Source organism: Antrostomus carolinensis, unplaced genomic scaffold (assembly GCF_000700745.2).
Source record: "Antrostomus carolinensis isolate BGI_N321 unplaced genomic scaffold, ASM70074v2 scaffold5394, whole genome shotgun sequence".
Classification (NCBI taxonomy): domain Eukaryota; kingdom Metazoa; phylum Chordata; class Aves; order Caprimulgiformes; family Caprimulgidae; genus Antrostomus; species Antrostomus carolinensis.
Genome location: NW_010312754.1, coordinates 143,013 through 169,361, shown reverse-complemented (window position 1 = coordinate 169,361; position 26,349 = coordinate 143,013). Strand labels below are relative to the sequence as shown.

At 45.7% G+C, this 26,349-nt stretch overlaps 1 protein-coding gene across 7 annotated transcripts in view; it reads left to right on the top strand.

Moving 5' to 3' along the window:
- Nucleotides 1-26,349, top strand: part of CADPS (calcium dependent secretion activator) — a 176,209-nt gene that overhangs the window by 15,170 nt on the left and 134,690 nt on the right. For all 7 annotated transcript variants that reach the window (XM_029084774.1, XM_029084776.1, XM_029084775.1 and 4 more), the window contains exons 3-4: nt 19,188-19,268; nt 24,088-24,324. In XM_029084774.1, coding sequence (XP_028940607.1) covers nt 19,188-19,268; nt 24,088-24,324 — 318 coding nt within the window. The remainder of the gene's footprint in view (nt 1-19,187; nt 19,269-24,087; nt 24,325-26,349) is intronic.

The following is a 26,349-nucleotide window of genomic DNA, read 5'->3' as shown; positions in this document are numbered from 1 at the left end:
TAAGCAAGGAACTGCTAGCTGCAAAAGAACCCATATGTGATGCTTATCTTAAGGAAGCCTGGAATACTTAATAAGACATAACTGGTGCATGACCCTGCACTATGTTAATGCCTCTCTTTCTCTTCCTTTTGACTGGAAATACAGTGCAGCTGCTAGAATCTAATTTTGCACATAGGTCTTTAAATCTAATTTGAATTCCACATGAAAACCTCAGTGCTTTGTAGCACTTCAACCCTCACTCGTGTATTTCATCACTGAAACCCTAGTGCTTTCCTGGGGACCTTTCAATGCCTATCTCATGAGCAAAATATAAAGATACTGTAGTAGTTGCACATGTGGTCGTGCTGGAGGCTTGTGGCAGAGCTCCAGGATCTTCATTTCAACCAGCAATGTCTTGTCGGAGAAGCAGTGCTGGTTTTCACTGAGCTGTGCTAGCCTAACATTACACACTACTCTTTCAGTTTTCTTTTTATCATCTTAAATAGAGAGATCATTCTTGTGACATGCATCATCCACTAAGTGAATATTTTGAAAGTTCTGTAATAATATTTTACTGAGTTTTCTTTAATCTTACTTCTGAAAGACGTGGTTTTCCAAGGCTGCTTCTACCCCTTTGCAATGCATATTATGTTCAATATTCCAGGAAAGAGAATTATTTGTAAAAAATATGTTATTCACCAGTCCTTTCTTCCTCTCCCTACATTTAATTCTTCAGACTACCAGTGTTTCTGCGTTACTTGAAAAATGCTTCATGCCACAGCTTGGGGTGTGATAGACAGGGTCATTTTAATTCAGAAGAAACTTTAGGAGTCAGATGGATCAGGCCAGAGAAAGTACTGTGTGAATATAAAATACTGCTGGGTTAATCTTCCAGTTTGTATCTAAGAAAGTACCAAAATAAAAAGAGAATAGGTATATTTCTTAAGAGAAATGAGGTGCCAAGAATTTTCTTCAAAAGGATTTCAAAGTAGGCGAATGTTTGTTCCCGCTGAGCTGACTATAAATTGGGAAATGATCAACAAACTAGATTTAATGCATTTCAAAGGATGTCTCAATATCCCAAACTACAGGGAATGTGGGTTATGTAAGCCGTTCCTTACCTCTATTTCAGTGTTGAGTTTTCATATGCAATATACTATGGTTTTTCTGGAACATCTCTCATGTTTTGTGAGAAATTAGAGTGCAAGTTCAATAGGGAATTAGATGTAAGACAGCTTCAAATACAGCCTCTCATGTATTTAAAAGACAGCTATAATAGCTTAAAGTCATATACAAACTGTGCTGGCCCCCATCACACAGACTTTGCTGTATAACACAGGGCAGCAGTGATGTTTCCTAGCAGGAGTGATCTATGCGTGTGTTTTTCATGTGTTGTAGCCTTTGGTCCAGTTCTTTTGTCTCTGAAATAGAGGACAGTAAGAAGATGGGGAGGTGATGGCACAATATTCTTTGTCATTCAGTGTGAAGTCTTTGTAGAAACGAAAATTGCAACAGAAGTGGGGAAAATGATTGCATCCCCTCCATTTAACAAAGAGTATGATGGTATAACAGCTGTTCCTTCCAAAGAGCATTTTGAGATTAAAAATAATATTGAGCTGAAGTTCCCCATGTAATATGGGAAGGCTTAGAAGGCAAGGGAGAGAGGTATAAAGGTCTTGAGCAGCCAGCTCGAAGTCAGACTTCAAGGGCAGCTGTGTTTTGCTGTAGATACTGTAAACTTGGAGGCTGTGGATGTTAAACATTGATAGCTGTGGCAGGAAAGTGAGCAGAGTTTCCCAGCACAGCTGTATGTGAGCCCTGAGTGCTGAGGGCCCAGGAGAGCTCAGTGCAGGACAGAGGTTGGAGTCTGAACCCCGTGGTGCCCCTGTGTCATTGAGCTCCTGGACCACAACCAGGTTCCTGTGCCTTATGGGCTCCTGGGCACTGGCGCAGCGGAGCTGTGTGCTCATGTGTTCGTGTTTGAGCCTTAAGCCTTCCTTAGAGCGTGCAGAGGAGGAGCTGGTAGGCATGTCCCATGATAAAAGAGCACAAACTGCAGATGCATAATTGTGCTGTCCTCTTCTGAGGAAGCTTCCTCTTCTGCTACCAGGGGAGCAAGATTTGCAGTGGAAAAAGGTGCTGGGGAGGAAGCAAGGACAGCGACAGACAATGAGCCACAGAGAAACGCACACAGACTTTGCCCAGCGCCCTGCTGAGTTTTGGTTGAATGTACCTACTCGTTCTCGTGGGTGCTGGGATGTGCCTCATTGCTCATTTCTGCATCCTGACTGACTGCCACCTCTGTTTACAGCTGTACTGGGAACAGCAGCAATATTGCAGGTCTCCAGCTGTCATTAGTTCACAGGAAGGGAAATGGAGCAAGATCTCTACTGAGGGTATTTTACTCCAGATATCAACGTAAAAGGTAAAACATAGGACACAGAAAGCAAAATACCAGGTCACCAACAAAGCTAGGAGACCTTGGCAGGTAACACAGATTGCAGTAGGATGCTGGAAGGAGGCATCAGGCATAAGGCTTTACTCCTTGGCTCTTCCTTAGCAGAAGGAGCATCAGGGAAGAGTTTCCTTGTTCCCAGATTGAGGACCATAAGCTGTTGGCTTTTGTAGAGGGTTTTACTAAACACAACTAGCTTCTTTTATGACCTAGCTAAGTCCAGAGGCGACAGCGAGGAAGTCTTTTGGGTGGTTTAAATTATAAAATTCTAATAGTAGAGTAATTAAATGATCTCTTATTTGTTCTCGACACCAGTCATTTATCCTGCTGATATTTCTGCCAGTTTGCTGGCGAGCTCGTGTTGTGCAACATTGGTGAAATGAGCCGCGGGCATGTGTTTGGCTGCCATTACCAGGAGCCTCGCGTGCCCACGTGCAGAGCCGAGACCAAGACTGATAAAATAGCTGCAAAACAGAGATGTGGTTTCACGGAGAAACTATTGACATGATAATTTTATTAAATCAGGTGAGGCCTGTAACGTTTGATGAGAATGTCATTTGCCAAACACAGCGTTTTATTTTATGTTCTAAAATCACATTAAAACCCAGTGCTCTTTATTTCTGATGCAGGGTGTAATATCAGCAACAGTTCCTCATCACTCTGCCTACTATTTCCTTGTGGCTTGGAGTCTCATTCCTTACCTTCCCCTCCCCGTGCATATCTGAAATCTCAAAAATGTAAAATATCAAGCAGCCATTTTCAGTTACTGTCCATCTCGGTTCTTTAATCTCCTTTCTGCTTGTGGATTTTCTTTTCACTTGGCCTTTTTCTCCCTAACAGTGGATTTTGGCTGGGAACAATTGTGCTCAGATGGTTAAGTAGCAACTGAGGGTAAATAAGCTGAAGGAGCTGTGGCTGCCACTGTCAAAGTGATTCCAGAATAACTTTGTAGAGGAGAGTGACTGTCAGGTCAGACGAGAGCAGCATGGTTTGGATCTGTCTGGGGAGAACAGTGTTAGACAGGATAATACAGGTTAGATTAATAGAAAATACTGCTTTATAAGCTGTTAAAGATCCATAATAAAATGCAGTGACCACTCATTAGTGTGCAGCAGCAGTATTTGGGAAAGGGTCTGTTTCAAACTCTGTGTTTCCCATGAACATCTGCAATATTCGTGACTTGGACCATGTAGTTTCTTCAAAGTTGGTACAACAGCTTTCCTCTGGGAAGTCCCTGGTGTCAGTGTCGTCCTTAGCAAAGCAAGAGAAGAAAAAGCCTGCCCGATGGTTTGGCTAATTGATGTGCTGCTGTTCTCCACCAGCACCGCCTGGTCGGTGGCAGGAGGTGACTCTGCTCCTTTCTCATGCATCATTTTTGCCAGCCATGTAACTCCTGATCTTCTTTATTACCACTTAACGTAGACAGTTGTTCAGGGTCATTGCTTGGTCAATCTGTTCTGCTTTTGTGTATAGTGACTGCAAAACAGCTGAGGATGTAGAAGTTTTATTTCTGTGGATGAAAATAGCCAAAGATACATTCAAGGAGATAATTGGGATCATTAAACTTTCCTATCGTAATGCCAGTTGCAACTTCATCCATTGTAAGCAGCATCAATGAGCAACAACACGAAAATCTATTTCTATCCCAAATGTTCCAGCAGAAACACTGATGTTGTAACATCTGAGTGTGGGCCTGATCTGAGCATCATCATTAGTGATATTGGGAAGCCCTGGTCTTCTTTGAAATAACAGTGATTTTCTGGGTGACAACAAAATACATTTTGTTTAGGCCAGATCAGTGGTTATCACACAAAGCACCACGTGAACCACTCCAAGTCAGTAAGTCACCCTGATTTCTGGGAGAGCTGGTGTCTCAGTGCCTCAGATTCTGTCTTGTCTGCAGTCAGGGTAGCGACAGATGCACAAGATGATTTAGGGAAGGACAGCACAGGATGCAAGGGCAGGAGAGTAACACATCTGTCTCTCTAAGGCTTCATGCCATACCAGTGTGCCACAGCAGGAGGGAATCTCTCTCCACTCTTGCGTGAAATTACTGGATGTCAGGCATCAATCAAAAGTAAATCATTCCTGTTTGGAGCTGGAGAGTTCATAAGAATCATTAATAAGAAAACTCCACCTGTGTAGAGGCTGCTGAGGAGGGATGTGTTGGGCTGCTGGGGAGGCGTGCTGGTGAGCAGAGGGAAAGAAAATGGGGCAAGTAAAGTCCTGCTGGAAAAGGAGTAAATGCCCATTGATAACGTTCAATCAGATGTTACTGGAAATCATAGGGACAAACTCTGCTGGACATGAATTGGCCCAACCCCAACATGATCCCTGCAGAAGGGAAGAGCAGTGCTGGTACCGCAGCTAACAGCAAATAACAGCAAGGGCTGGGCTCAGAAAAATTCACCAAGCAAAACAAAGTTCAGCTTTTTTTTTAAGGGGAACATTGCCTTTCAGAAATGGCATTAGCTGTAATGATTCCTGCTTTAGAATGGAGCAAAAGCCATCCTTCTGGTCTGACAGTAGTGATCTGTGTGGAGAGCTTTTCCAGCTGCTCTGGGATGTCTTGGTGTGGAACCACCCATGGCTGCCTCTTCTAGGGAGGATGTGTGGAGGCACTTGAACTGGAGATGTGGTCAGTCCTGCTTTGCTACAGCGGTTTGCCTCCTCTGTTTTACAGCGTCTGAAACAACTGTGCTACCCCTGCTTTCCTCAAGATGCAAGCCTGTAACCTCCAAGATAACTTCTAGCAAACTTTAGAGGAAGATCAGCTCCTTTCTTTATCCTTCCATCCCTCCCTCCTTTTTTTAATCTTCTTTTTTCTGCTTCAGAAGAGGCTCTGGAGAGGACTTAGAGGGAAAGCAAGCGAGGAGGAAGTATGGGCTGTCATAAACAATGTTAAAGCAAGAGTCAGACTTGCAGTAAGGTAACAAGATGCCAGGGAAGGAGATGACTGAAATGTGAAGTGTTTTCTAAGTGCTTGTGTATGATTGATGCCTTGGGGGCATCAGCTGAGGGATCTCAGAGTGTTGGTGTAAGCAAGGACAGGATACAGCCACCACCTCAGTGGGTGTGCTGAGGTCTCCAGCCAAAGTGGAGACCTGGCGTGCTGAGGTCTCCAGCCACTTTAAGCAGGTGTGAAGGTTTGGCTTTTGCAGGAAGGTGGGAAAGAAGAGCCAGGCTTTGAACTCTGTGTGCATGGAGGCGTGAGGAAGGCAGGGCTGAAGATGAAACAAAGACTGAAAGACTGAACAACGTTTTTTTTCGTGTATCTCCGAAGACAGAGTGAAGGGGAAGAGTGCTAAAGAAAGGATGAGGAGGGTGGTTTGGAATCTGGTGTGTGTAAGTTAAGGACTGACCACCCTTGTGGGATGCTGAATAGACTGGAGAGGATTTGACTTTTAGAGCAGCCTCTGAAAAGACTGTGAGGACAATTGTGCACAAACGAGTCTGAACTCGGAGGCAATGCTGAAGTTACAGTGGCTACCCAGGTCTTGGCTGGATAAGCAGAGGAACCTCAGGAAATATTGGGGGATACAGTCATCCTTCTACAGGGCAGCAGAAAGACTTCTGCTATATCCAGATCTGCGATGTGTGCTATAAAAATGTGTTGGAAAGGTCTTAGGAGTCACATGGAAGGGTAAGGAAGGACTAACAGTTTGGCTTACCTGGGGAAATGCTCCCAAGTAGTTTGATCTGTTTGCAAATGGACTGGAGGGATCTTTAACTGATCTTTAATTGCACATTTACAGGGGCAATAAAACTGTGGGATCAGAGCAGATGCTGCCAGCTGCACTTCTGATAGTCAGGGCTGGAAGAACTGGGCAAAGGTTGTGACAGCCTTTCTCTCTCCTGAAAAATACACCGGATGTTTTTCTATCAAATAAGTTCAAGTTTGAATGGAGGGAACAGCCTTAACGTAGCAACTGTAGGCTGAATTTTACTCAGGATGTACAAGAGATTGCACGAGAAGGGGCTAGTATTTAATTTTGGGCTGGGAGCCCATCAGCCTCACATGGCTGGGCAGGTTTTGGAGGCCATGCAAGTGTCAGTGTTACTGCTGAATATAGAATAAAGAATATAGAATAATAGAATATAGTTCAGTTATTTAACTGAACTTTGTCTGGGCTGGTTATTTGATTTTAGTCTGTAGCAAATTTGTGGTGGGCTCTGAAAAAGAGCCCTGCAGCCAGACAGGTTGGAGCTGTTCCCTGGTCACCTGCAGCCAAAAGCCTTTGCTATGGAAATACCTGGGTTAGGAAGCAAGACTGGGATGCTCGGAGCACTCAGTGCTGTGTGACAGTGCAACTGAGGTGATGGAAGATGAGGGGACACTGCTTTGCCAGATGAAGTTTGTTAGAAATTCCCATCTGCTCAGAAGCAGGAGCTAAAAGGTTTGTGCTGTGTAAGTAATTATTTGTTATACATTTTTAAACATGAAATCTCGTCCAAACGGCAAATATTTTTAGTGTGTGTCATTGTGCAGTTAAGCAAGCTGCCAGCAGCATAAACCTGAATAACTCTGTGTGATGATTGGGGTGGGGACAGGAGGTGATTACCTTCACTTCAGTGCCAGACTTGCAAACCAGTATGAGGTGTCCCCTGCACTGATTTTGGAAGGCACTTGCAGTGAAGATGATTCACAAGGAGTTGTGGCGGGTTTGTGCCAGGTTTCTGCTTGTCCTGCTAATGGTGGCAGTGAGCACAGGGAGGTGGGCTAACGCAGGCGGGCTCTCTGTGAGCAGGACTGCAAGTGGGCATCGCCTCTGCCCCAGCACTGGTAGTTGTTCTTGCCTCCCAGGCAAACAGGTTTAGCTGGAGAGGGAAAACAAATACATTTAGCAAGAAGGATTTTCTGCTTTGCCCATTTTCCCCTCCCCACATTTAGGTACTTGTCCCCCCTTCAGCTGGTCTCCTGCTCACGCGAGGCAGCATCTTGCAGAGCCGGCTGCTTTCTCGCCTGCTCCATTCGTTTTACCTGTGACAGAAAGCACACATCTGGCACAGCTGGGAGGTGTTCAGCTGGGTGTGAAATGGCTCTAGAGAAAACAGGAGAGGATTGCTGGTTTCCTCCTGGTGGAATACGGAAGAGGCAGTCTCACGTCTCTCAGTTTTCAGCAAAAACATCCCGCAGAGCAAGCCTGAACGTAGTTTGTAATATAGGCAGATTGGGGATGAATGAAGGATTTTTCAGATTTTCAAGGAACTGATTGAGTTGTTTCAGCAATATTTTACCCTCCACTCTAACCGCCCTCTGTAAAAAAAGAGCAAGAGGATGGATTTGAGATGGGTCTAAGCATTTTAGAAACAGAACAGCTTAGGTTTTTTAGATTGCAGAAAATGTAGTAAGGAAAACCATCTGAAAAAGAATGCTCTTTGAGGGGGCGAGATTTGTTGTGGATTCTGCTTAGCCTGGAAACCAAATGATTCAGTTATTCCCTCAGCTTTCATGCAAGGTCACAACTGATCCTTAGTTGATTCACTTGCATCTGCGAAGCAGCACGGGCAGGTATCTCAGCATCTCCCAGCTGTACCAGTTCCCAGTGAGAGCTTTCTCGCTCTCCTCCACCTTTCTTAACAGCTCACAGCAATTGGACTGTCAGTCCCTTCAGAAACTGCTTTTTCCTGCTGTTTTTCCCTATAACTGCAGGTGGAGGGAGAGGCGGGTGCAGAGGCAGCAGCTATTCTGCAAGGCTGTGCAGCCAGGGAGTGATCTGACCCCATGGGTGGTTGCACACACACGTTATTTTTTCGGTGCCCTGAGCAGTAGTTTCCTCCCCTTGATTTCCATAATCTTCTTTAACAAACTACTTAATAATTAAAACCTGGGAGGGGAAGAGTTTCAGCTGTAGGTTCCTTCTGTGTATGTTGCAGTGGTTTTACATCCAGTAGCATCTGATGGTACCTTTGTTTGAAGTAACAGCCTGGCTCTAGCAGCACAATTTTGACCTGGTTACAGAGCAGAATGCAAAAACAAGCTGAATCTCGTGAGAATGCTTCAATCATTGCTTTTCTCTTTAATCTCTTTATTGGTGTATTTTCTTAATTTCTAAAAAGAACTGCAACTGCCATCTGAGGCGGGCAGGTCCCAATGCTGTGGACCTGCAGTCCTGGTTGCGCTCAGACTCACGGCTGGATTCCAGCTGCATATTCTGCCCTCTCTTGCATGTCCTTTCTGCATATGAAGTGTGTTGCCCTCAGTGGAAGCTTAAAGGGAAGACTGAGAGTAGAATACAGATGAAATGAGATCAGAGAGCAGGTTATCACCTTATTTTTGCAATGCACTGCCATTCAGAAAGCACCAAGAGACCTCAACAATAGCAGAGACTATAATGCTGTACTCTGAGTGTCCAATATATTTTCTTAATTCTATAAGCAAAAACCTTCTGCCCTGGTAACAATTTCAAAAGAAAGAGGTCATGCCTTGCTGAATGTAGTTCAAAATAAACCACATTTCCTCAAAAAGCAGGACGTGAGAGTTCTTCTTGCAGAGGAGCTGTCTGGAAGAGTGACTTTGCAGCTACAGTGAGGCCTGACCCACCACCTGGCCCATGTCCCCCCCTTAAATTGATCATCTTTGTTTCATAAAACTCTGCTGCGGTGGACTATGCCATCTTCCCTGGCATCTCAGCCCCGTCCTTGCCTGCTCTTCAGGGTTTGGGTTGGTGGGTGCTTCTCTGTTTTCTCTAGCTGCATTGCATCCTGGCATGTGCCAAAGCTGAGGCAGTCTAACCTGGGTTGGGATGAAGATGTTGGGCAACTGGTGTTTTATTTGGCTTTAAATGCAAAGAATATCAGTAAAATAGTGTGGAAAACAGCTCTCTGCCCTATGGAGATGGAAAGGCTTTGCCTGGAGGCTCCATCCATACTGAGCTCTAGGGAAAGTTTTTAAGATAATTAAGAGGCAGTGGTTAAAGCCTGGAGGAGGACTTGGGGGAAGCTAGTGGTGCTTTCATGAACACAGTGCAAGACCCTCGGGAAGGCACCGGACTATTTTCTGCCTTGGTCCCCTCAGACACAAGATATTGGGGTCCATATCAGACACAGTGTCTGCAAAGAGCGAGCTGTGTCGTGTTGCAGAGGGTGTTTTAAACTGCTCCACACAAACTGACTCAGTTTGCCATCTTGTGGTGGTCACTGCCTGGGGCTGAGATCTACAGGGTGGCTTGTGCAGCCTCAGGTGGGCAGTGGTGGACAGATGGACACCCCGTCCCTCTGCTCTGGCCAGAGCAGGCTGTGGGCAAATGGCTCTCCTGTACCTGCCAGGACAGCAGAGCCACTCGAAATGTCCATGTAATAATATTCCACATGGAGAAGATGTTAATGACAGAGAAGGTGATTGACTGCCTTTTCCCGTTGCTGCTGTATTATCCCTATTTAAATCAGCTCGCATTAACTGCCGTTATATTTAACACTGTCTGTCTACACGGCTGAATTTTTAGATTGTTAATTTTCAATTGCAAATCACTTAATTATGTCTGACTTTTTATAAATATTTGTAACATGAGTTAATATTTCCTACTACTTGTGATACACATTCTGGAAAAAACTAATTGTTCTCGCTGCTGTGCACCAGGTCTGGTGGGAGCCTCTGAAGCCTCGGTGCTCTCTTATCTAAAGGCCGTTGCCTTTTGCAGCTGATGTGTCAGCAATTGAGGACTGTAGCCAGCGATGTCTCTGTGTTATGGTCAGGAAAGCCATTAAGCTTCATTTGGCTCCTCTCCAAGAAGAAAATAAAATGTTTATTGTCCGCATTGTGGTAACACGGTGAAGACTTAACACTCATGATATTGTGTGTATGTGTTATCGCTGTGGTCATGGAGCTCACTCTGAACATTGGTATGAGGTGTGGTGGGTGATGGCTCTTAGCCTAGGAGGAATTTTAAACTGTACCATTTTCAGGGACTTTGAACCCCAAAACCCCGAAATCCCATCTCAGAGAGGGATGTCCATTACCCATCCTCCCTGGCCCAGGCAGGGCTGTGTGCGGTCCATGCCCAGCAGATGCAGATATTTGTCTTGGTGAGTCTCCTGCAGGGTTTATGTAGCGAAGGGTGAAAGATGGAACATCTCAGCTTTGCATCTGCCTGACTCTCAGCTGCAGCTCCTCCGTTCATGGATGCGCTGAGTGAGGGTCCCCAGGGCAGGGAGGTGGGGAGGTGCCTCTCCAGTAGCTCCGAGGGCAGATCCCCAGCTCCACCCGCTGTGAAACTGTTCTGCGGAGCTGCGGAGCTGTTCTGCGGAGCTGCCTTGTCTCACACACAGATCCAGCAGCGCTTGACAAACCTGCGAAGTGCCAGCCTACGGCAGCAGCCCCCAACAGCAGGAAGGAGGGACAGGCAGAGCACAGTCTGGACCTCGGTGGGTAGTTGCTGTTGGGGTGTATCTCCCCAGGGAGTCATACCCTGTCCCTCAGGGTACTGCCATGAGCTGGGTGACTGCTGCAGGTCTGGCTGGAGCCAGCGAGTGTTGGCACAGGTGGGAGGGGTGTTGGGGGTCAAGCAGCCACGCACCGAGCCCAGAGTCAGGGTGGGACGGTGCAGTACCCAGTGTGTGTCCCAGCTTCACAACTACCAGGGTTTGAGCTGGTTATAGTAAAGCTAGTGCAGGCCTGGGAGCGTAACGCTGTGCTCCCCAGGCTGCTGTGCAAAGGATGTCCTGTGCTTTACAGGAGCTGCTGCTTCCAGACTGAAACATCATCTTCTGTAGTTGTTGTGGTATCTGTACACATAAATTATTTCTCTTATATTGAATATGGACACATAACTATTTTCTATATTGTTTAGATGGCTTGCTGGGCCAACCATGCTCAGCAGTAAGGTAACAAGGATGGCATAACCCAGGAGAGGACTTGTCCTATCTGCTAAGATCTTCCCCCACATGGTACCTTGTGCTGAATTCCTCCTGCTCTCACCTTACAGACTAGCTGCTTTTAAAAGCATCACAGTTTTGCTCCCTGTGTTTATTTCTTCATAGCTATGCCTCTCACTGCTTTTCTGTGTCTACTTCAATTCTTCTCACATCCTTGATGTTAACGCAGGTGCCAGAGCATCTCACAAGGGTATTGTGCAGGGTTAAATCTCATACGACAGCTTGCGGCTCTGCATGGCCCTTCTCAGAGGTGCTGTACATCCATTTTGTGCCACTGGTTCTTCTGGGACAGAATAGGTCCTGTTGGAGGGGATCAGGCAGTAAGAGAGGTGGCAAATGTTCCTAATTGGTGGAGCTAGGATTTCAGTCCCTATTCCTCATGGGTTTTTTTTTTCACATTGCTACACCTCTGTGGCAGCCAAATTTCTTTCTGAATATGTTTTTTTCTTTCAATTTTATGTTAGCTATTTTTAATGAATGCAAGTGATCATCATTCACACGATGATCTGTAGCTTCTGCTATCTATGTGTTCACCTGTATCATCATCCCTACCAAGCATGGTGCTGGTTGCAGCAGAGGAATTTGCCATGGCAGTGGGGTTGGAACTAGATGATCTTTAAGGTCACGTCCAACCCTAACAATTCTATGATTCTATGAGTCTCTGTTTTACTACCTGGTCTCATACCGATTTTGTGTCAATATGGAATTTTAAATTCACGGCTTGGGCCTTATCCTCGAGCTGTCATCAGAGCTGGGAACGAAGCATGTGCTTCTCTCAGGACACCTTCTCATCCCCAAATACCCACCTCTGCCAAGCATCAGCAAGCAGAGGTTTTGACTTGAAACGTGTAAATATGCTGTGACTCTGTGAAGCCAGTCAGAAGCTGCCTCCTCATGGTTGTGGAAGGTTTTCAGATGCTGTGGACACAGAGGCCAGTCTAAAATCAGTGATGAAAGAGCAAGAAAAATGTGAGCTCCCTGTTTGAATCAACAGGGATTGAGACCTCAGCCCCGAGCACCTTTCAGCACAGGGCAGGAAGCTTTTAAAGGTGATATGAGTTTGCGTGCAAGAACTTTGCCCTGGCCCTGCCTATTGTGTAGACACCATTGGAGATGTTCTCACATCTTATCCGTCACCTTTAAACCTGCTGCTTGATCACATAATGCAGCTTTGCCAGAGCAAGTCCTCGTGCAAGTTGCTTTAGTTCCAAAGGCCAAAACCCATTTCAAGTTACGTGACAGCTGTATTTGTCATTAAGGTTTTAATCATAAGGTGAGGATTTGAGGATATGTGGATCTTTCTTCCATGTTGTTTGGGATGAGTTAATTGCAGCTAATCCTAGCCGTAAAAATTACTTGGAACTAAATAATGGTTTATTGTCATGTGTTGGAAATTCAGGTCATTCTCTTTCTGTTAACTGATTTGAAATTCAACATGTGCTACGCTGTAAGGAAACACATGGAAGCTAAATGTAGGGATCTACCTTGGGCTGCATCAACTAGCCAGAGCTCCAGTTTCTTTCATGGTGCTGTAGCTCAGCGTATGCTGCCTACACACTTTCAAGTGTCCATATGCAGTGCCATAAGAAGAGAGTATTAAGGCACGCTCAGTGGTCAGAGCCTCTGGTCAGCTTAGTTTTTAAGCCCTTTCAGTGTTGTACACCTTGCACACCTTGTACATCTTGCAGAGGGATTTGCAGGGTTCAGAAGTCTGGCCACAGATGGAAAGGACATGGCTTTTGCGTGGAAATGCTCAACCATGCCTTTTTTAACAGCTTGCAAAACATTTGCAAAGGCAGGCAGCGCTTTTTCTTCCCCTCCCTGTTTTGCTGAGTCTGTTTTTTCATTTACTTTGATTTATCATTGCTCATAAATCTGTAGGTATCTTTGCACAACCTGCTGGAAAGCTGCATGCTGGGTTTGCTTCTCTCAGCTTTCCTCAGCCCTGGGTGCAGCCTTGCAAAGCTGCAGAAGGATATGGTGGTGGGCAGGTCAGTAACTGAGATGCTGCAAGGGGATGTCCACGTTTCCAACACAGGATCCATGCCGAGCACCTGTCTGCCCTCGCCATGCCACCGGCACATGCTGGTTGATTCATTGGCGCTCTGCAGATGAGCAGCAGGTTCCCATGGGTACCGCTGCCAACAGTAAGGAGGGTGTCAGAAACCTCTGCCTACACCTGCCACCAGTGCTCCTCTGAAATACGTTGGAAATCAGCTCAGCTCGTGGGATAAACAGCTATCGGAAAGGCAGGGTTCAGACTGGAGTTAATTCCAGGGTGGATCTCTTGATCTCGCCTGGTGAAACAGGCGCAGTCCCAGCATCTGCACAGGGAGGTGATGGGTGAACACCTGCACAGCCCAGGTGGCTGGTGAAGCACGGAGATTTATTGTGTGTTAGAAGATCCAGCGCTCAGGTGAGAAGGGGCCGCTGTACCTCCCAGGGAATATTTTCACCGACAAGTCTAGCGCAACCCTAAACTTTGTGAACCGTGAAATAAGATTTCTCCTAGAGAAGGAAGTGTCAGCCCTTACTGAATTATCCAAGTCCTTTCTTCTGTTTTAAATCACACCCCCAGGACGCCCTGGCTGCTCTCTCACAGCAGCAGTGGTTCATTAGATAACCCAGAGCTTGCTGGGATAACAGGAGCGGGCACCCATCCGCAGCAAACAACCGCCAATGTGCAGCCACAGTTGGAAGCATCTGAATTCCTGCATCAGGGCTGATTTTACCTACATGGGAGCAAAATAGTGTGTGAGCTTTTCTGCAGGAGACAGGCTTTGTCACCTTTGGGGGCTGTCGAGGAGCTGGTGGACAATGGAAGGGAAAAAGAAAATTTTGGTGAAATAACAGGCGCAAATTGTAATTCCTTGAATTAAGGGGAATTTCATAGAAATATTCTGTGTGACTCTGAGCATAAAATACTGATTTGGGGAAGTCTGACTGGCCAGGGAAGAGGTAGTCTTGAGCATCACTGTTACGCAGGGGCGCCAGGAGAGCAGCGGTGCTGGGACACATGGGGATAGTGCAGTGTTGCAGTGCGGAGGGCTGGTGGAGAGGACGTGTCCTGCTGGTTCCCTCCAGCTCTTCCAAAATCCTCTCTTGAACCACGTGAGTCAGATGATTGATGAATCCATAGTCAGGCTGTGCTGAAGCTACAGGTTTTGCTGACGTGGGGATGTGTATAACAGAGAAGCTGTCCTTTCTTCCTCATCCTCACCCCTGTTTCAGATCCCAAGGCAGCTGGTGGTCCTTGGGTTGGAATTTGCTGCTCAGAGTATTAGCATGTTGCCCAGGGCTTCAGTGACTTACCCTACTGAGGCAGCTTAGCATTGTTCTGATTCCCAGTTTAAAAGGGAGGTCAGCATCCCACCTACAGTCAAGGGAGGGAGTGTTCAGATCCTCCTCCGCTTTCTGCTTCAGAGCTGCGGGCAGAGGTCAGAGCCTCAAACACTGGGCTGCCTCCCTCGCTCTGCCCTTCGCCACTCATAGAGAATAATAGTTACTGTTAGTGGGACAATGATGCTAGAGGTCAGTCTGTGACAGTGGCACGGAGTGTGTCATAGGAAGCTGTGTGCGGTTCGTGGTACCACTCTGTCCTGTCTGGTGTTGCCTTATTTTCTAGAGCAGTGATTTTCTGATAAGACGCTGAGGGCTTCCATGCAATGAGTCACTTTGACTTTTCTTTCAGCTGGAGCACGACGTGGTGCCGATGCCACAGGTTGTGAGAACATCTGGACTGATAGATTAATTATTAATTGATGGGGGCTTATGAATTTTTCAGTGTTTTCTCTCATTGTGCATCACAAAGTGAAACCACCTTTTATGAGACAAAGATCTTACATCAAAGCTGCAAAATTGTCACCCATATTGCGGTCTTGTTCAGCCTTCAGATGCAGCATGTTTGCTTTGAAACACTTAATCAGCCATTTGCTGAGCTACATGGCTTCCAGTGTGTTGAAGGATGAGTGCCTTGAAGCTTTCTCTTTGAGGCTTTTGGCACCTATAACTGTACGTGACACAGGTATTTGGCTGCATTAATTATTTTGGGAGGACTTAAGCCAGGCTTAAGAGTTACATGAGTGGTCCATGGCTTTTGCCCTTGTCCTTCACTCAGGAAAAATCATTCACAAAGTAGAATTTTCAGGCCCCCCAGCTGCACGGTGGTGTGCTGGACACAGGGACAGAGAAAATTAAAGTCAGAGATCACTGAGAGTGCCCATAGCCAAGGCGGTCCGTGCTGGGTGGCAGCCTGTCTGTGCCTGCCTTCGGCTGTGCAGGAGGGATCGCCCGGCCCCGGGTGCCAACGCTGTCCTGGAGGAAAACCCACGTGGGTTGGCTGTGGATTTCATGGAGACCTGAACTAAACGTTTTCATTTCCAGAAGATGAAGAGCCAGGTTTGTTTCCATTCACAGTGCAGCACCAAGCAGGTTGCTGCAGCTCAGCGTTTGCATTTTTAACCTCTTTTGTCTCATTTACTAATGTCCATTAAAAATTATGCCTTATTAGCAGCTTATGTGTATAAGTGTTTTGCAAGATCTTTTTATTTCAGTTGAGGGATCACCAGGGGTTAAAGTGCCTTCAGTAATGGGCTGGCTGCAATGCTGGTCAATTTTGGGTTCCGTTCAAATCTAATCTACATAATTTTATTTTATTTTTATTGTTTTACTTTAGCAACTGTTACACCAAAGTAGATAACCTCTGCAGGGCAAGCAGAGAGAACTAATGTTGTATGCGGGTAGACGTATGAAAACATCTAATTTACCAGCAGGCAGTTGGGTAATGATCAGTTGAAAATTGCAGATTATGTACGTCATATATTTGTGGCATGCTGCTGAAGAAAAGCCCAGTGCATATGACAAATCATATATATACTGAAATTTATAATACTTTTCACATTTAATTGACTGGGGCAACCTTATGAGTTATATCTTTGCTTTATTCATAGCACACCCATAACATAGTTATAATGCAGAATGAAAGTGATTCAATTTCTTTTTGACTTTGTAAATACTTTGTATATTTGGCTGTCAAGTGTTTGGATATAAAATGGGCATGCGTACAGCAGAAAATAAATAGCTGATTCTCTAGTTAAGAATTTGAGTTTTAATGATATTAGGGTCTGTGTTGCCTTACTTGGGTGTTTGGTCTTGCTTAGGTAGTATGCCTTGCATTTGCCCCTTGCCTTATTTCACAAGCAAAGTATATTTCATGGGCACACATTACTCTCTTAATGGTCCTTATACAGTGTTTTGACTGTGTAAAATGTGCTCAACTTGCTTTGATGGCAGCAGGAGCCCTTCCCAGGCTCAGGAGCAGTAAGTGGCTGAGCTGTTGGGCTGCTCCTCTTGGTCACAACAGTCTGCTTGAAGGTGCCAGGAGGACATACATGGACTGCAGGCAAGGACTGCCTTGTTAGTACCATTCTGTAGATAACAAGAAGAATATGTTCTGTTGGCTGTGATTGCTTTCCTAAATATCAGTTTTTAACATGGACCTATCATGCAGAGTCGTTGAAAATACAGCCTGGAAAGATTTTTTTGTTTGTTTCCTTTAAATACCAGGTTACCTGGCTTGGCATCACTAATTAACCTTGGGAAGCACAGCCCTGAAAAGCAATGCTTTACCCACTCAGCCGCAACCAAGAAGGCTGCCTAGGGTGCTTGTTGCCTGCTAAGAAAAATAATCTTCTGCAGTCAGATCTTTCCTTGACATGGTTTTTGACACCTGTAGCATTGCTGGAAAACATCTGCAAAATCAAGATAGTGCAGAAAGTGTGAGGCAGTTTCCTGGCTCATTATCATACCACAAAACCAGCCCTCCTCCACAGCAGCATCCTGGATTTCTAAATTTAGCGTGTGAGATATTTTGGGTAGTGTGTGATTAACCTCAATTACTGTAGCTCGGATGGAATTCAAATAATGCCCCTTCTTACAGAGTTGCAAAGAAATGGAAATCTGGGACTGTACATTTCCTACCATTAACGAAACAGCTCTAGAGATGCTTGCTCATTGGTGGAGGTCAGTTCTGTGGTGCATTTGTTCATGGAGAAATTAATTGGGGCAGCTGATCCCAAAACGTGCTGGTGGTCCGTGGCTCTGTAGTGCTTTTGGGATCAGGAATATAGAAATGAATGCAGCAGGTTATGTGGTGCAGCTGCTGTGAGTGTAAACCTGGATGGCCACAGCAGAGATCACTGAAGGTTCAGTGGATTTGGATCATGGTCAGGACACTGTGTAGTTTTTGCACCTTGAATTAAATCTGTAATGGAGGCTTTCAAAAACTAATAAAAAATAGATTTTCCCTCAATCTCAGCCATATTAAATGTTGACTCTGGAAAATCATCAGTGGTGAAGCAGTATGTAAATACAGGCTGCATGTGTGCAGATCTACATGGATCTACACGGGTGCCATGGAAAGCAGCATGTTTGAGGGGAAAGCGATGTATTTTAGCTGTTCGGGGAGCACTAACAGACAAGCTTATTGTTCATCATGCTGAGAATTGAAACTTTTGTCGTCACTGTACCTGTAACTTTCCAGACTGCACTGCACCAGCCCAGCCTTTCTTCTGTTAAGCAGTTTGTTTCCAGAGGAGGATAAAACCCAGGAAGGTGGTTAGTGCAACCCCAAGCCAGCAAATAAAGCTCATTTATGTGTACCAGTCAGTGGGAGAGGTGTCCTACGGCAGCTTCTGGCAACTGCATTTGCTGGTAGCCAGAAAGGGCTGATATTTGCAAACGAAGGCAGTGTTTGGCTGGAGGAGCCAGCTCTCCCGTGTGATGTGACATTTTCATGAGGAGGTGAACCAAAACTGTGAGGTTTTGCACCAGGCTGAGCTTGGGTTTATGCCTCATGGGTGAAGCGGCACCATGACCACCCCACTGCCGCACGCTTCAAGCCTTATGCCATGGCCAAAATTACCTCGAAGGAGTCTAAAGAGTGGTTAGAGTCTGGAAAGCAGCTATAAAATTGCCACCTCATTACAGCAGCTATCGACTTCTTCAGGGGCTAGTTTGATTTTGTGCTTTTTTCTTGTTTTGTAATTTATGTCTATGTATTCCCACTAAAAATAACAGATCTGCCCTGAGTCCTACCAACAGGAAACTGCTCGCAGCAGTCCTTGTGCCTTTTCCACATGTGCTATAATTGCTTGCTTAACTGGCAGAAACAACATTTTACCCTCAGAAGACATTTCATGGCCAGGCAGACGGCAAACACTGAACCACAGCGCTGTGGGCAGTGTGTTGTGGAAAAAAAAAAAGAAAAAGATCTCTGCTGAAGGCTGCAGGAAAACTGGTTGCACAAATCAGGTGGTAGCACAGGGATGCAGCAATATGGGGGAAGAGGGGAAAGAAAATAAGCAAATGCTATTGCTGTGCATTTCTGCTGAGCCTCCTGTCTTTTTCTGCGTGGCAAGCAGGAGCAAGGGGTGTTTGTTCTGGTGATCTGGAGCTGTTGTGTGTCCTGCCCCAGCACAGGGTGACTATGGCTTCCCAAGTGCCAGCAAAGGGATAGCTTTCTGGAGGGCACCCCGCTTTTCAGGGGTTCAGACAGTCAGCATCAAGGCTTGCTGCCAGACTGGCTCACAGGACAAAGTAGGTGTAAGATCTTGGCTTGAGGGTGCTCAGCCCCAGGAGGCAGCTGGGCAGGCATCAAAACAGGGTCTGCACAGTCCCCTGGTTGTGTCTGTCTCGGGGTGGTGAACATTTTGTTTGTCCTTTGTGGGGCTGTGTCACAGAGTGGGGCCTGTCACCACTCCCTCTGTGCTATACTTAATTGATAAAGTAAAACAGATGGTCAGCCCAAAGAACTGAACTGCTTCTCAAGGTGCTGTATTGATTAATTTTTCACCTGGATTTGCTTTTTGTTTTTATACAGCTGGACAACCCAGATGAGCAAGCAGCACAGATCAGACGTGAGTTAGATGGACGTCTTCAAATGGCAGAGCAAATTGCCAAGGTAAAAAAACACACTCTTTGGTATTAACAAGCTCTTCATATAGAATCACATAAGCTGTTTTGTGCAGTCCCTGGGTCCTGCCCTTCCCTCACAGGTTTATTCTCCCAGTAATCACCAGTTAAAAATATGCAGATTTTTAATGACCAGCAAAGCAACAAGTACAGATGAAGCTGTTGTGATGTGCATTTCTTGGAACATCCTCATAAGCTGGGATGGTTTAGCTTCCTGCAAAATCCCTTGCAAATCCTCAACAGTGCAGAAGAAATTGTCCTGAAGTGCTCCAGCTAGATCTGCAAGTGCACATCTAAGCCCTCTTTGTCAGACTTACAGGCTGAGCAATAAGGTGGGTGATAGCATGTAAAAATGAGCCAGGAATTGCCCTAAAGGGGTTTGTGCTATTCACTGAGCCTCTGGGAGCCACAGTTCCTTGCCCATAGGTAGATGCTGCCCCAGTAAAAGTACTTCAGATGTGCTTGTCCCAAACAAGTTCATGCTTTGCATGAGAGCAGTCAGGCTAGCATCACACCATGTGAACATCACTGCCGTCTGGAGCAGCAGACACGGGACCTCAAAAGAGTTTTTGTAACAAAGCACTCGGCTAAACTCCCCAGAGACTCTTCTGTAAGGAGACATCTCCCTAGGAGCAAATCACACCCTTGCACACTGCAGATTTACGTGGCTTCCAATGGACCATAGATGGAGAGAAACCTTAGATGCTGTTGACATCAGTATCACCGAGATTTTATCCTTGCCTCTAATCAGATGCTCTGAGTCACAGATAAAGAAAGCCCTAATGTGGCTGAAGTAATTGGGGACAATCTATCTGTCTGTTCTTGATAATCAAGAAGCCATTACTAGAAGGAAAAGAAAAAGGTCTAATCAGGGAGCTGGAGCTCAGGCTAGGGACCTGCCTTTCAGCAGCAGTCCTCCTGGCACTGAGCTGTGCCAAATGGTGGGATTTTATTAGAAAGGTAATATCAGAGCTGTTTGCAACTACACTGAGATCCCTGGGTGTGAAAAGCAGAGCCTGTTCATTTATGGTCAAGTGTTAGCAAGGAAGCCAGTAGCGCCTGTGCAGTCACTCCTCACTAACGCTTCCGTTAAACAGCTACTGCTGTTGCATCTTTGGGGAGGTAGGTTCTGGATTTCCCCACTTCACTGATAAAAACAGTAAGGTGGCCTAGGACCACATTGCCCAAACAATGGAAAAGCAAAGCAGCAAACTGACCTCAGCTCCTTTGTTCTGTACTCGGCCCTTTGCCATTTTATTGTCAAGAAAACCTACAGTATTTTTTTATTTGCGGCAAAATGTAAGTCCCTGCACAGGAGCGCTGCTGCTCCGGTTCTGAGGTGGGTAGCCAGGCACTGGGTGCCAGAATGATATTGTCTGGTTTTGTTGTTTCATTTTCTCTTTATGGCATGTGGGACAACAATATGCATGGTTCAGTAGCAGCCAGCAGAGGCTACAGCTTCATAAATTATTTTTTGCAGACGAGAATTTGCCATTTCTGTTCCTCCCCCAGGATGCTGAAAACAAACCATGCCGCTGCTGGCCCTGCGAGAGATAGTCTGGGGAAGGTCCTCAACACAACCTGACATTTCCCTGTGCAGATTCAACCCTCAAAATACAGGCTGGAGGGCAGTTGAGAGTAAAAGTGACTTACCTGTGATCCAGTTTGGGCGTATTGATATTTAATCTCCTTCACATTACTGCTGCAGGCTTTCTCTCCAGAACGTTAGATCCTGCCAGCACCTACCTATGAATAACCTTGTTCTTTCAGACCCATGAATACCATCTTTTGGAGGCATCCAAATGACCTTTTGAATCCTTCTCTGTATCCTCCTTTCCGGGCAGGGCTACTTTCCCTCTAGCATAGGGCAGTTCACATTTCAGCTCAATGAAAAGAAACCATTTCCAATTTTGTCTCCAGTTGGCAGCTTTTAATGCAGATTTGCTGCACAGGGAAACTTCCTGTGCTCGTGAAACTAGCCCTGAGGTGGCCATCTTGGAGATTCCATGCTAAAGGCAAATTAGTGCTTTGTTAATAAATTAAGAAATTAATGCTAGGACATTTGTACTTCAGAGGCAACAAAGGCTGTGGAGTCTGACACGATCTGGGATCTCAGTGCTCTAGGACTGGTGGCTCTGCAAGCCCTCTTTGGACCTGTCATATGAGCTCAAACAAGTCACCCTGCATGCCAGCTTTCCTCAGTGACCAGCTCCTGCATCTGGACACCAGGGCACAGCTCTGGGTCTTTTTACCTCCTCATGTGCCCAGGGGAGTGCAGCTCAGCACAGCACCAGCACAGCATTAGGCAGAGTCTCCCACTGAGAGTCTGTGTAAGCACATAAGCCCAGCTTTGGAGCTGGCCAGCTTGAGGATCATGCTCGAAGTCAAGCAGATGTTTTAAAGCTGAATCTGGACAGGCTTTTCACTCTGCGTGTTGTACTTTTCCAGCAACTAAATGAGAGCAGCATTACAGCTGAGAGGTTAGTGACGCCAAGGCAGAGGTCTTTTTCTCTGCAGCAGCAAGTGCTCTGCTGTTCTGTGGTGCTTTTCCCCCCAGCCAGTCACCTGGCCTCAAGGGCAAGGAGGAGCATGTGTAGGGGCAACTAAATGAGACCTTGTGATGATACCAGAGATGTCCATGTGGGGCTGGACCCATTCTGCTCCAGCCTGCTGGACTGGTCTTTCCTTGCAGTCTCTTATTTCTGCTTGTCACCATTTCTGGGCCTCTCCCTGCTCCAACATGTGGAGGTCACTAGTGTTGTCTGCATCTTTTGCTTGTGTCTTCCTCCAGACTTCCCCAGACTTCTGTCTCCAGTCCAATGGGTAACTTGGGACCACACCTGCAGTTCTGCATTTCCATCACCAGACCCAGTCCCAGTTAAATTGTTGTGCATCACTTCAAACTACCTGGTTTTAGCTTTAGTATGAGAAGTTGCTGGTGGCACACAGTGAAATCTCTCTCAGTCCTTGCTGCATTTCTGAAGAGGTTTGTGGGGGCAGTGCCAAAATTGCAGTCCCTGGAGGGATGGATAGCAGCAGAGTGAAAAAGCAATAATGTTTGAACATCATTGCTTCAGCAGTAGTTCTCAAAACCTACAAAACAGTTGTTGGTTTTTTTTTTTTTCCTAGGGGTGGCTTGCAACTTATATAATGTATAGACAATAAACCAGACTGATTAAGTAGTTTGTCTTACACCAGGTCTAATTTACATGAGGGAATTGCTTCCCAAGACTGAGACTGGAAACAGAAGACTGTATTTTAACTGCTTGGTGTGAGCGCTGCTGTGAGCTTGTAATGGGCAAGCTATTGAGGATTGATGCACAAACTAGTGCGGTGGAGTACTTCTTCAGCAACCTGATGACAGTCTTCTAGAAGAAACATGACCTTGTTTTCTCTTCTAGCATACATTTTATGAACTGCTTCTTACAATATTATGAATTACCACTAAGATACTTTGCACGCCAGCCTCGAGTTCCCTGGATGCAGATGCTGTCTCGCTGTCATACGCCTTGCACAGTCTGTCATAACCCACTGAGAGATGTTCAAACCCCGAGCGGATTCAGGGCATGGGCAAAGTTGTCAGAAGACATAGGGCTCTGACCAGTGGTCCTAACAGACCTGGAGTGTGGGCAGCAGTTCAAAGCTGAGATCACACACTGGAGAATACCACATTTTGCTCTCACTGTCACCTTTCATTTTAATGTTTAAATGTTCTGTTTACAAAGCACTGGAGGGTCTCACAGTGAAAGGTTGTCTTTTTGGAGGGAGACACGGGCCCTGGCAAGTAGTAGAAAGGGTGTTTTACCCCCTTTTCCAGTTGGGACCACACATTCCTGCCCACACGTTGCTGATTCTCAGTACAAGATAGAGATGGACCTGCTGGAGAGGGTCCAGAGGAGGCCACAAAAATGATCAGAGGGTTGGAGCAGCTCTGCTGTGAGGACAGGCTGAGAGAGTTGGGGTTGTTCAGCCTGGAGAAGAGAAGGCTCCCGAGAGACTTTATTGTGGCCTTTCAATACTGAAAGGGGGCCTATAAAAAAGATGGGGACAGACCTTCTAGCAGAGCCTGTAGCAATAGGACAAGGGGTGATGGTTTTAAACTAAAAGAGGGGAGGTTTAGACTAGGTGTAAGAAAGAAATTTTTTACAATGAAGGTGGTGAAACACTGGCACAAGTTGCCCAGAGGGGTGGTAGAAGCCAAATCCTTAGAAACATTCAAGGTCAGGTTGGATGGGGCTCTGAGCAACCTGATCTGGTTGAAGATGTCCCTGCTCTCTGCAGGGGGGTTGGACTAGATGACCTTTAAAGGTCCCTTCAAAATCCCTTTCTGTGATTCTATGATTTTCCCCTCCTTAGGCTCCTTTCACACCTAGAAAACAAAAGGAGCTGCTGCTCAGAAGTGTATCAAAAAGAGCTGGCACATTTGAGAGACTGGAAAACAAGTCCCAAGCTGTCAGCATTCTTTGAATCTTTAGTAAATTGCTGTCAATCACAAAGTTCAGCTGAGATCTGACCTGGTGTGTTTGTAATTGTGAATACATATATATGAAGAAGGTAACTTGCAGATAGAAAAATCAATTAAATGGAAATGCTTGCAAGTTGGATAAGTATCAAGTAGTAATTCTACGGGTAGCTAACAATAATGTTTCTACAATACACAAGGGGAAGCTGTAATTTGTCGTCTGGTTTGTGGGAGTTTCCTGCTTGCAAACCTCTCTGCAGATGCTCCTGGGGAATTCTCCCAGTGCAACAAGTGGTTGCTGATTGCCACTGCGATTAATTCTGTTGGTTTTGTTTCCAAATCCAAGGAGCGCAAGTTTCCAAAGTTTGTGTCCAAAGAAATGGAAAACATGTACATTGAGGAGCTGAAGTCATCGGTGAATCTCCTGATGGCAAACTTGGAGAGCATGCCTGTGTCTAAAGGAGGCTCCGAGTTCAAGCTGCAGAAGCTGAAACGCAGTCACAACACCTCAATAATTGACATGGGAGAAGAAAACGAGAACCAGCTTTCCAAGTCAGATGTCGTGTTGTCGTTCTCCCTGGAGGTAAGCTTCACACACACAACAGTGTGCAGCGTCTGTAGGAGTAAAAATCACAGCAGCCAACTTCTGCTCGGTTCAAGCTTAAGTTAGGTGGAGAGAGGTCAGTAGAAATCACTTTCTGGTCTCCACGAGCAAGATTACTGTCTGTTGATGTGTATCAAATGTCTTAGAAATTTGAATCATTAACTGACCTCTTCATGTGGCTTGTTACTGAGTGTAGACCAGTAACCCTGAGCCTGGATTGTCCCTGAAACCAGTACAATAATGCAACACCATAAACATCAGCATGTTTAATTATTGCCAGTTAGAGGTGTCACTGTATTTCCCTGCAAGCTTTGCTTCCTCTTTGGAGAATGGTTAAAAATTGCTGGGGTTTGAATGCACCTGACAGATTGGCTTGCAGTTTGTGTGGAAATACAGCGCTTTGCTGGCTTGCTCTTTGCTCTGTGTTGAGCACTGGATTTCTGCTCAGTGCTCTGTTGAGCAGTTTGTTGAGTACAGCCCAGGGGAAGGCAGGGTCCTGCAGGAACCTGCCGTTAACTCCAGCACAGGCTGTCTCGGTCCTGGAAGCAGTGTTGCTGCAGTAGCTGTTTTCAGCCAACTTAATTGTTCTGTGCAAACATATTTGTGGTCTAGGCAAGACATTCACTGCAAGGAGTCATCAGCACACCCATACAGAATTGTTGCTGTCTGTCAATGAATGGGTTTATATAATATTGTCAAAACAACTACCAGGATGGGGTCAAAAATGTAGGATGCAGCAAAATCAGAAAATTCTATTTTCGTGTAATTTCCTGTTTATTTCTTTTCCTGAGGGGTCTCTTGTTATATATATCATGCCAATGCAAAACTTAACAACGCTGGTTGTCCAGTCTCAGAGTTTAACTTGCTAAATGTCTGAAACCTTCTTTATAGTATTCAGTTCAGTCTTATTTAAAAACAGGGCTATGAACCCAGGGATGATGCCTTCAACAGCAGCATTAAATAAAGCCTGACTTCGAAGTGCTCCCATACAGAGGAGCAGGGAACGGTCACAAAGCAGTAGACCTCTCTGTTGCAGGAGCCTATGCGATGTGTATAGTCGTCCATAAAGGGACTTGCCCTTACAACAGGATGTCTCAAACACTTTGCTCCAGCTGAACTTCGTCTGGTGGGAAGCAGAAGCTCAGTGAAGCGGTGACTTCAGGAGCTGGCAGGTCTGTGCACAGCTCTGTGCACAAAACTCTTGCTGCAAGAGAGCTTTTACTGAAAATGTGTGCTCATCGGAGGGCTTGTGGAGCTTTGTGTGCCAGGGAAGGGATCCTCAGTGCAAGGTCACATCAGAAGACCTGAGGAGAGGAATTTTAAACCCCTGTATATATACTGCATAGGTAGGTGTAATAAAACACAAACAGAAACTCCCACCGTGTTTCTTGTAGAAAAGTTTAAGGTACATTGTTAACAGGATTAATCACCTTCAAAATAAAGGAGAAGGTAATTACCTGCAATAAACTTAGATGATGATTTCTTAATAAGAAAGATTTCTAATAACAAAGGTGGCAAAAGAGTTATTTCCAGGACCTGTAGTGACAGAACAAGTGGCAGTAGTTTTAAGCTGAAAGAGGGTAGATTAAGACTGCATGTAAGTGAGACAACGAGGGTGGTGAGACACTGGAACAGGTTGTCCAGAGACGTTGTGGATGCCTCATCCCTGGCATTGTTCAAGGTCAGGTTGGACCAGACTCTGAGCAACCTGATCTAGTGAAAGTTGTCCTTGCACGCAGCAGAGGGGTTGGACTAGATGATCTTTGAAGGTCAAACCAATACTGTTCTATGATTAATCTTGAAAACAGGGTTTTGGCACAAGCTGAGTAGTTGTGTGCTTTTTTTTCTTGGATTTCACATATTAAGGCACTTTTAGGTGGGTCAGGATCTTGTCTGTGAGGCCCATCTCCTGAAGTTTAATACAGCCCCAGGCACCCACAGGTTTCAACAAGCCAGTGTGTAGCCAGAGGGAGACCTCCCAGTCTCCATGCAGGCCTCACTGGT